A 12140-nucleotide genomic window follows, 5' to 3' on the forward strand; every position below is an offset into this window, starting at 1 on the left:
TAAGATAATCTAATTTAGATTTAAAGATGGTCATGAACAATCATTTCCTAAAAGTGAGATTTTATAAGATAGTTATAAAAACACTGACAAACTGTAAAGCACTATACAGATGTTAGGTGTTCACTCCTACTCCTGGCTTCTTATTGTTAACATCAGTATTAATGAAATAAAAGCATAGCTCATACACCAATTCTTATTTCAGATTTTTAAAAAATCTAAAAAGCAGTATAAAAGCTTGTATGAATGTGAAAAGTCAACTTGACTTTTGACTCAATTTGACTACACAATGAGAAAAAGGGAAGGCATGCTTTCCACAGACAAACTAAACTGATCATTTCCAAAATTCCAAAAAAATGTAAGAAAACAATAATTACCCCTGTGGGATCGTCATGATTGCCATGAATACTAAACACTGGAATTGAAATGTTGAGGTTGCCATCTTGATAGTTCACCCATGGAAACCTTAAAAAAAAAAAAAGTTACTTAAAATTTCTACAAGGGACAAAAGCTGTTTTCCCTAAGATTCTCCTCCAAAATATTAATGCAATCATAGGCAAACTGCATAATCTACATTGGCATATGACCACTAGTTTAGAGCTTTAAAAAATAAAATCACAGGCGACAATTCATTTCAATTAGTTTGAAAATATCTCAAAGCACTACATTTTAAAGAAACCCCAACTATAATAAACAGTGCTTGTGGTATGTATGAGTAGTATATCTAATTAATGAAAAGTTAATAAGCCTTCAAAATTTTAAAAACTTAGCATATGGTTTTTATTCGTAGTGGGGGGAGGGAAGAAAATCCATATACTTTAGAATCCCAAAGAGGTAGATAAAAACTCCAAGCTCTATCACTTATTACCTGTTCAAATTAAAGTCTCCTGTCAGCCCCTGCCCCCAGCCATCCAGCTCCTCTTCTCAGAGGCAAATAATGTTAGCAATTTCTAGTGCATCTTTCAAAAGGATCCTATACCTATCCACACAAATAAACAGATTTTCTTTCTCCTTACATAAATGATAGAAAAATATACATTTCTGCATCCTGCTTTTATCACTCAACATATTCTAGAAATCATTCCACATCAGTACATGAAGACCTTTCTTCTGCTCTGTCAGCCACACAATACTCCATTGCATGGATTACCACAATGTGTTTGAGCAGTTCCCTACCAATGGACATTTAGATTCTTGGCAGTCTTGTTTTTACAAACAATGCTATAGTCCGTAATCTTGTACAAAGTAATCTTGTACAGTGAGTAATCTTGTTGCCCTGGTGAGTCGACCTGTAAAGGAATACCTGGAAGGGAATTGTTAGGTCAAAGAGTACATGTATTTGTAATTTTGATAGGCGCTGCCAATTTCCCACCATAGAGATTTACACATAATGCAATGGCAATGCACAGGAGGGACAGTTTTCCCCTACCTCACTAACATAGTATGTCATCCAGCTCTTAAATCTATGCTAGCAGTTCTTAATGCTAGCAGCATGTTGGAATTATCTTGGGGATCTTTCAAGAAATGCCAATGCCCATGACATACTTGGAGAGACTCTAAGTTAGTTGGCCTGGAGATGGGGCATCCATATTTTCAAAGGTTCTTAGGTAACTGTACTGTGCACTCAGGATTGAGAGTCACAGACCTATGCCAACCTTATAGGAGAAAAATATTTCAGTATAGCTCTGTCTTTTTCTTATGAGTGAGATCAAACTTTTAAAAATACGTTTAGGCCAGATGCGGTGGCTCACGTCTGTAATCCCAGCACTTTGGGAGGCCGAGGTGGGCAGATCACCTGAGGTCAGGAGTTCGAGATGAGCCTGGCCAACATGGTGAAACCCTGTCTCTACTAAAAACACAAAAATTAGCCGGGCATGGTGGCACATGCCTGTAGTTCCAGCTACTTGGGAGACTGAGCAGGACAAGTGCTTGAATCTGGGAGGCAGAGGTTGCAGTAAGCCGAGATCGTGCCACTGCTCTCCAACCTGGGCGAAAAAGCAAGACTCTGTCTCGGAAAAAAAAAAAAAAGAGTTTAAATGTCATGTTATTTCCTTTTCTGTGAAGTATGTCCATATTCTTTATTTATTACTAACTCATGAATTTTATTGTCTTGAAAGAATTGCTTATTGGGGAATTCAACCTTAATTTGCAATTGGTTGCAAATATTCTTCCTGATTGAACTGTGACTTCTGGCTTTGCTTCAAGCAGTTTTTGGCATGCAGAAATTTATTTTTGCAAAGACAAATGTATGAATCTTTTATGGCTTCTGGGTCTTGTGTCATACTTAGAAGCCTTCCCCACATCTAGATTTTTTAAATATGTGTAACACTTTCTCCTAGCAGTTTTACTGAATCCATTATTTCCCCTACATTGTGAGACAGTGACCTTCATCAAATACTCAATTCCTACATGTATTTGAGGCTATTTCTAGAGTTTCTATTCTCTTTCACTTACCTATCTACTAATTCATGAGCCATACCACATTTTCAATTATTGTAGCATTGTTATACTTCAAATCTAATTGGCTACTAACTCCTTAGTAGTCTTCTTTTTCGGGATTTCCCTATCTTTGCCTATTTTCTACATGAACTGTAAACTGGAAGATTAAATTATCCAAAATGAAACACAAAGAGGTAAAGTTATGGGCAATATTTTTTTTAATAGTGTGCTATATAAATGATATTCAGAAAGAGAAGGGAAACAATATTTGAAAACATAATGAATAGAATAGGAATTTCCCCAAGTTGCTGAAAAACAATATTACATTAGAATATACGATAAAGCCCACGTGGGACAAACAGAATTAAATCCACAGCTAAATAAGACTGCAACATGTTAAGAACAACGAGAAAATCTTAAGTTACCCAAGTATTGTCTTTATGCTGGTCACTACTCTAGGCATTTTTCTTATCATCTCAATCTTCTCAACTCTGTAAGATTGGCACATTTCTTTCCCATGTTATGAAGGACAGAACTAAGGTAGAGTGGTTAAGTGACTAACATAATTTGACAACTACTAAATGACAGAACCAGGATTTGAACTCCAACTGTTTTATACCGGAACCCATGCTCTTAATCACTATGCTAAACTTTCTAGCAACTCAACTAACAGTAGACTCCTCAACAGCAACAAAAAATAAGAGTTTACCACTCACTGACACTCCATGAAAAAACTACTGAAAACTGTACTTCAGAAAGAAGGAAACTGAATCTACACAAAAGAAATGAAATACAAGAAACAACAGTGAGCAAAGAAATAGGTAAACATGTATATAGGGTGGGGAAACAGTTTTCAAAACAGAATGCAATTTAAAAATAAGATGAAAGAAAGAAAATACTGAAGTTAAAAAATGTCCTGGCTGGGTGTGGTGGCTCACGCCTATAATCTCAGCACTTTCGGAGGCCAAGTCGGGAGGATCACTTGAAGTCAGGAGTTCAAGACCAGCCTCACCAACCTGGTGAAACCCCATCTGTACTAAAAACACATAAAAAAATTAGCTGGGCATGGTGGTGCACACTTGTAGTCCCAGCTACTCAGGAGGCTGAGGCAGAAGAACTGCTTGAACCTGGGAGGTGGAGGTTGCAGTGAGCCAAGATCGTGCCTCTGCACTCCAGCTTGGGTGAGAGAGTAAGACTCCTTCTCAAAAATAAAAAATAAAAAATGTCCCAAGTTTTAGATCTGAATAGAAGGAGGGTAAAGACACTGATCACAATTTTGAAATACAAGGACAAAGTTAAGTATTATACAAATCTTTTAAAACTCAATTATATATGCAGCCAAACTATCAATCAAGGGGAAAGTGAACATAAACATTTTCATGTGGACAAAATCTCAAAAAAAAATTTACCTCCCAATATAAAGTCACACTTTAAAAACTAAATAAGAAATAAATATGGGCTGGGCATGGTGGCTCACAACTGTAATCACAGCACTTTGAGAAGCTAAGGCAGGAGGATTGCTTGGGCCCAGGACCAGCTGGGCAACACAGTGAGACTCCATCTCTACCAAAAATAATTTCTTAAAAATTAGCTGGGTGTGGTGGCTGATATGCTTTGGCTCTGTGTCCCCACCCAAATTTCATCTTGTAGCTCCCATAATTCCCACGTGTTATGGGAGGGGCCTCGTGGGAGATAATGGAATCATGGGGGTGGGCCTTTCCTGTGCTGTTCTGGTGATAGTGAATAAGTCTCAAGAGATCTGATGGTTTTAAAAATGGGAGTTTCCCAGCACAACCTCTCTCTTTGCCTGCCATCATCCATGTAAGACGTGACTTGCTCCTCTTGCCTTCAGCCATGATTGTGAGGCCGCCCCAGCCAGGTGGAACTGAAAGTCCATTAAACCTCTTTCTTTTGTGAATTGCCCAGTTTTGGCGGGTATGTCTTTATCAGCAGCATGAAAACGGACTAATACAGTGGCACATGCATATAGTCCCAGCTACTGGGGAGGCTGAGGCAGGAAGATAGCTTGAACCCAGGAGGTTGAGGCTGCAGTGAGCTATGATCATGCCACTACACTACAGCCTAAGAAAGAGAGCCAGACCCTGTCTCAAAAGCAAAAATTAAATAAATAAATAAATAAATAAATAAACATGAGTATGTCTATTCTCATGGGTTAGTATGTACACATATTTTTCTTAGCTCTGTCAACTGAGAGCCTAGAAGCAACAATACAATAGTAATGTGCACATGTAACATCCAGATCTTGGTTTCCAAATACCATTCTCCAAAAGGAACCAGGGTTCCTTGAAGAAATGGCTGAGTCTGAAGACAAGAAAGACGAAGTAAAAAATCAGAAGAAAAGGTGGGATATATCAAAAGGATACAGGAGCCAATCTCAAAAGGAGCCCAATGGCTAAAGCTGGAACAATTTAAGCCACAAGTAAATTATGATAGTATTAAATTATAACCCAAAGAAAAAAAAATGGGTTTCTACTGATATAGACAATTGAATAAACAAATGTGGGACAAGGGACAAATCTTCCTTACAAAAGAATCCCAATTAATACATGTAGAAAGAATACAGGAAATAGAAAATCACAATTAGAATATCACAGTTATAACTATTGTAGGTAAGATCCACTGATGAATCTAAAATTAATGAACAAATTTAAGGAGGAACAGAAAAGTCGCACAGCCTCAAAATATCTACCCTAAAATATTTATTAATTACTTTGGTGGTTTTAACTTATGTCCATCAGAAGTGGAAACTTAACTCCCTGCCCTTTGAGAGTAAGCTGGACTCAGAGACTCAATTCTAACCAACAGCATATGGAAAGGAAAAAATAATGACTTCACACTGGAGAAACCTGGCAGAGACCAGCTTAACCAAGTGATCAAGGTTAAAATCACCAGTGATAAATCAGGTTGATGTCATGCACCTCCTGATGTGATGCGACTGAAAGGGTACTTCACTTCTTGAATATTCTCCCCCGAAACCTGTAATCCCAATCTAATCATAGAAAGCAGGAGACAATACCAAATTGAGGGACGTTCTACAAAATACCTGACCTCTTTATAAGTATCAGGGTCATGAAAGACAAGGAAAGACAGAAAACCTGACAAGGGCTGAAGAAATTAAGGAAACGTTTCTACTAAATGCAATGTGAGATCCTGTACAATGTTTAAGACATGATGGGCCGGAAGCGGTAGCTTACGTCTGTAATCCCAGCACTTTGGGAGGCCAAGGCAGGTGGATTACCTGAGGTCTGGAGTTCAAGACCAGCCTGGCCAACATGGCAAAACCCTGTCTCTACTAAAAATACAAAAAATTTGCCAGGCATGGTGATGGGCGCCTGTAATCCCAGCTACTCGCCTGTAATCCCAACTACTCACCTGTAATCCCAGCTACTCAGGAGGCTAAGGCAGGGAGAATTGCTTGAACCCAGGAGGCAGAGGTTGCAGTGAGCCAAGCTCATGCCACTGTACTCCAGCCTGGGCAACAGAGCAAGCCTCCATCAAAAAAAAAAAAAGAAAAAACACATGATGATATTTTTATAATATAGGGATTGACAAATATCATAAATAGTCCCAAAGGCACAAATGGAAAAAAAGAAAAACCAATAGATTTAACTACATAAAAATTAAAAATTTCTGTCAACAAGAGTCCATAAACAAAGTCAAAAGATAAGCCATTGATTGGGAAAAAATATATGTATCACAAAGGTTTACTAATTAGAATATATAAGTAACTTCTGGAATTCAGGTAGAAAAACAAACAAAAAAATCTCAATTTTTAAAACAGGCAGAGGATATGAACAGGAGAGGATACCAAAATGTACAATATAAACCTGAGAAGATATTCAGTCCCACCATGTATTTTTTTTTTTTTTGAGATGGAGTCTTGCTCTATCAACTAGGCTGGAGTGCAATGGCACAATCTTGGCTCACTGCAACCTCTGCTTCTGGGGCTCAAGTAATCCTCCCACCTCAGCTTCCCGAGTAGCTGGGTCAGTTCCACTATTAATTAGGAAAATATAAATTAATACAATGATGTACAAAAAAATTCAAAGAATGATATTTACTAAGAATATAGCTTATATGGAAGGCAAAACAGTTGTGTGTTTACGTGTCTTATACAGCAAATACCAAACACAAGTAATCACTCACTCAAGTAAATAAATATACTTACTTACTAAAACCAAAGTTGACTGACTGATCACTGAGAATTTCAAACTGGACAGGCCGATCACCCATACAATATTTTCTTAATAACTCGAGGCAGGTATGTAATGTTTTCCTTGAGGGCTTATTTTCATGAAAAAGATCACCACCTAACAAAATAAAATCCACCTGATCAACAGAAAAAGGTGTTAAAATTAGTATGTTTTACAGGTAAAATTTTTGTAAACTACAGATGAAAGAGATTAAAAAAAACTCACAAAAGACACTATTATATATGGCAACTTAAAAATTTACATTTTATTTATTCAAAGGGACTTTCAATCTGGTAATTAATCTGGCTCTAATTTAGCTGACTAAGCTATCTTCAAAAAAGCCATCTTCCAATTACACCAAGTCTCTGATTCAGGCCACACAAGCTGATCATATTTTTTCTATTATTTGAATCAAACATAAACTTAGCACTTTAACAGAACGTATGGGAAGAGATACCAAATTCAATCCAAATCATTCATTTAATTAATTCAGCATTTATTTACAGAATTCCTACAGGTTCTAGAAGCTCAAAAAATAGCAATCTACAAAATAGATTATATCCCTGCCCTCATTAAATACTGACTCTATGCAAGACCCTCTACTGAGTCCTGAGGATACAATGATGAATAAAATATGATCCCTATCCTAAATATATTCAAACTCTAATGGAAGAGGCAAACTGTTATACATTTAAACATAAGTCAAACTCTGGGGTGCACTAGAATGGACACGTAAGCAACCAGCAGCAGAGATGACACTACGATGAATTTGAACTCAAGGGAGGACAATTCGCCTGAGGACAGAAAGTCTAGAAGGGATGAACTAACATGGTGGCATGTTAGTTGCACTAGGAAAGATAAATGATTGTGAGGAAGAGAATTCTAGGAATAACTTCAGTGAGGACGGAAATCATACAGAAAAAGTCTAACACAGGCTTTCAAGACGTATACGATGCACCTAAAGAAACTGAAGTTCTTAATCACACAAAAGAACACAAGGTATAGATCACTGTGCGTATGGTAGTTAGGATAACTTTAATAAAAATGTGAGGTTTAAGCTAGGCCTTCCAGAATGAACACTATTTGAGTAAAAGGAAGAAAATGATCACAATCAAAGGCATGGAAGAAACAAAACAAAAACAACAAACCAAATGAAAAACATACTGGGGCGAAAAGAAGTTGTTGCTTAATGGGTGTCATTTTTGCAAGATACGAGTAATTCTGGAGATTGGTTGCACAGCAATATGAACATATTTAACACTACTGTACTATACACTTAAAAATGGTTAACAAGGGAAATTTTATGTTATGTATTTAATATATTTTGCCATCATTCAAATATTTAAAAAAAAATTTTTAAACTGGCTGGCAGTGACTCCAGGAAATATTGAAAAGAACACGACTCACTTCTGTGGTATTCTTGCCGAAAGTGCAGAATCTGAACCTAATCATGAGGAAATACCACTTATAGCCAATTTGAGGAAGATTCTATAAAATAACTGGCCTGTGTACTCTTCAAAATATTAGGGTCATGAAAAACAAAGGCAAGGCAGATGCAGGAAAATGTACCAGATTAAAGGAGACAAACAGACATGGCAACTAAATGCAATATGTAAACCTGGACTGGATCCTGGACACCACCAACCAGCCTCCAAAGTGCTGTAACAGACATTACAGGGACAATTGGCAACATCTTAACATTATATAATAGCACTGAATCAATACTAATTTTCTGGTTTTCTATGATTATACATGCGGTTTACTCTCAAATGGTTCAGGAAAAAAATCGTGTGTATTTGTAAAGAGAAGATAAAGCAAATGTGACAAAATGTTAGAAAACCTGGGTGACGGGTAAGGAATTCTATGCGCTATTCTTGCCAACTTTTCTGTGAGACTGATGTTGTTTCAAAATAAAAAGTTTTTTTCAAAAAAGACTCCAAGAAACTAGGGAACAGAACTAAGACTGGTTAGTGGGCATGGGCCCACATAATAAGGGACTTAAAAGTCAGGAAGAATTTAGATTCAATAATAAGAAATACTAAATACAAATCAAGAGAATGAGTAAATATAATACGCATCTAAAAGTCCCTACCTGGGGTTATGGGGGGTGGAACAGTTACAATTAAGGGACGCAGGGAAGGGAAATAGTGGAAGCAGAAGTGAAGGAAAGGGCAAAGTAGAATTAAGTAGCTTACACTCAGGAGAAGATTCTGTTTTAGGGCTCAAGAGTTAAAAAAGAAAGAGCACATGCAGGATTCTCTGGCAGGAAACAGACCTCCTTTGGCCACAAGTTTTTTTGCCTTCAAGGAAGGAAAAATGCACCTTACATTATATTATTGAAAAGTCAAAAAAGAACAGATGCTGGTGAAATTACGGAGAAAAGGGAATACTTATACACTGTTGATGGGGGTGTAAACTGGTTCAACCATTGTGGAAAGCAGTGTGACGATTCTTCAAAGAGCTAAAAATGGAACTACCATTTGACCCAGCAATTCCATTACTTGGTATATACCCAAAGGAATATAAATCATTCTACCATAAAGACACAGCACACATATGTTCACTGCAGTACTATTCACAATAGCAAAGACATGGAATCAACCTAAATGCCCATGAATGGTAGACTGGATAAAGAAAATGTGGTACATATAAACCATGGAATACTATGCAGCCATTAAAAAGAACCAGATAATGTCCTTTGCAGGGACACGGATGGAGCTGGAGGCCATCATCCTTAGCAAACTAATGGAGGAACAGAAAAATCAAATACTTATAAGTGGGAGCTAAATGATGAGAAGACGTGGACACAAAGAGGGGAACAACAGACACTGGGACCTACCAGAGAGCAGATGATAGGAGGAGGGAGAGGATCAGGAAAAACAATGAATGGGTACTAGGATTAATACCTGGGTGCCAAAATAATCTGTACAACAATCCCTGTCATATGAGTTTACCTACGTTAACAAACCTGCACATGTACCCCTGAACCTAAAATAAAAGAATCCAGCCATTGCCTCACTTAATTAAGAAATTTAAAATATGTATACCCACTGCTTTCTGATTCTTTCTAAGCACTAAGATACAGCATGAACAAACAAAAGATTTCCACTCTCATGGAGTTTTCCTTCTAGTGAAGACAACAGACAATAAACAAGTAAATAATTCAATAAATTATTTCAGATAGTGCTATTAAAAATATGCTATGAAAAAAAGCAGAGTAATGTGATAAAACAGTGCTTGGAAGTATCAGGGAAGACGTCTCCAAAAAGGTAAGACTTGAACTCCCAGAAGTCGGCCCCACCAAGATCAATGTGCTCCAAGCAGCAAGAACTAGATGTGCAAGGGCCTCAGAGTAGAACATGCCGGTGTGGATGTAGCACTGTAAATCAGGCAGAGAGTAGTAGGAGATGAAGTTTCATGGCAGGGGTCAAGATCAAGTCGAACCTTGTAGTTTGAATTTTATACTAGATTCAATGGAAGGACACTTGGAAAATTTTAGGCAACAGAGTGCCATGATCTGATTTATTATTTTAAAAGTTCACTTTGGCTGCTATGCTGAGTAGATGTAGCAGAAAAGAATAGAAGCAGAAAGATGGAAGGGGACCTCCTGCAGGCCATGTGAAATGTGATCAAGTTTTGGACTAAGTTTATTAGTGTGAAAAGAGTAGTAGAGAGGAACCATATATATTTGGGAGGAAGAACTAAGGACCTAGCAGATAAACTTAAGAGAACTCTCCAGAAAAGTCAAGGCTGGCGGTGTTAATTTGCAAGTCAATTTTTACATTTATTCTCCAACTCTCTCCTGGGCTGGCGTGTTAACTGCCTGCTGAAATTTTTCCCTGAATGTCCCACTGCAGTCTCCAACTCTAAGTTTGTCGAAATCAAACAAAGAATTTGTCACCTTCCCACATGAAGAAGTACCTCTTCCTTATCTACCTATTTCTATTTTTGGTACAACTATTCGCCCAAACTCCACACACTTCAGAGTCACTGTCATCCCTTTGCCCTCATCCCCACCCCGCTACAACTAACCAAAGTACACAAATCCTCTTTTTGCAGTATCCCTTGCATTCATTTCCTCTTTTCCATCCCTAAGGTCAACACTTCAAAAAAAGCCTCTAACTGGTCTCCAATTCATGGTATTATACTCCGCTGCCAGAAGACTTTCTATTGAACTGGATACAAATTTCTCAATCTGATATTTGAAGTCCTCATTAATGCAGCTCAAACCCTTCCTTCTAGTCTCTCAGCATGCTTGCTAACTATGACCTGCTGGTGAGCCAAATTGACTACAGGGCCCCTAACATACCTTATACTGTCTCATGGGTTTCCTCACTCCTGCTTCACATGGATGTACATTCTCTATGCTCCCCACTGGCCAAAAGTCTACCCTTCCTCCAAAGCCCAAGTTAAACACAACCTTCTTCATTAAACTCATCTTGCTATAATCTAAACGTGATTTTTTCTGCCTCTAAACTCAAAGGAAATGCTATTTACAATTTTCTTAGGGCTCCTATCACATACAACCTTGCATCTGTGGATTGTGGATATTTGTCTTTCACACCAGTTTTCGTCTACGTTATCTGAAAGCAGAAGCTTTGACAGTCACCTTACATTTCAAATAGACACTGCCACAGGATCCTGCATTCAGTAAACACCCCAAAAACATTTGTAAATTTTAACAGACTATTTACAAAAGTAGCTCCTACTTGAATTTAAGACACAAAGCATACAAAATCGGCTTTGAGCTTTCAGTATATCGATATTCAAGCAGGCAAGGTAAGCACCTGAGCATAAGCTCTAACTTTAGAAGGAAAAATAACTTGTTAACCAAGGGAATATGGTAGAAAGTGCACAAATACAAACCACACTCACTTCATTTTCCTGGGCAAGTCTTAAAATTTCATCGAGTGTTACAAACGTATCATTTCCTCTGACTGGATCTTTCTCCATAAATCCAAGATGAATATCTGTTGCAACTAATATTTTAAATGTGTTTTCATCATCACTATATTAAGAAAGAAGAAACATTTCAATATATTAATAATTCATTAAAGGATATTCAAACAAATTGAGACTTAAACTTATAAATAATAACAGTTATAGAGTAAAATCATTTTTTTAGCCTTAGAGTTCATCTGAAAATCTGAAGTATTCAACGTTATATATATTACAGTTTTCCTAACCACTAGTTCAATATAGAACAAATGTACATAAATCTTTACAAGGTTCCATAACTGCTTCAAAAATTTATAACCTTGTTATAACCAGTCTTACAAACTCATGTAACCCAGGCCCAAAAGTTTGCTTGTTTTCCTCAGATAAATAAACTTGTTATTTATCTGACTTCGTACTCTTCCAGGAAAATCGAAGTTAATTTAAAAAGCCTTCCTCTAAGTTTATGAGTCAATTTTATACTAATATGCAATAATTTACATTCAGGCCCTTGAAGACACTTGCATGACTCTACTCTCTACAGAGTTAGATTTC

General features: G+C 37.2%; 1 protein-coding gene across 1 annotated transcript in view; it reads right to left on the minus strand.

The window, feature by feature from the left end:
- MRE11 (MRE11 homolog, double strand break repair nuclease) overlaps window positions 1-12140 on the minus strand; it is an 82186-nt gene that overhangs the window by 67629 nt on the left and 2417 nt on the right. Inside the window, exons 3-5 of the mRNA XM_008966413.4 lie at window positions 11526-11658; window positions 6626-6786; window positions 375-462 (exon numbers count right to left, since the gene is read on the minus strand). Of these exons, the coding sequence (XP_008964661.1) occupies window positions 375-462; window positions 6626-6786; window positions 11526-11658 (382 nt within the window). The remainder of the gene's footprint in view (window positions 1-374; window positions 463-6625; window positions 6787-11525; window positions 11659-12140) is intronic.

Source organism: Pan paniscus, chromosome 9, assembly GCF_029289425.2.
Source record: "Pan paniscus chromosome 9, NHGRI_mPanPan1-v2.0_pri, whole genome shotgun sequence".
Taxonomy (NCBI): domain Eukaryota; kingdom Metazoa; phylum Chordata; class Mammalia; order Primates; family Hominidae; genus Pan; species Pan paniscus.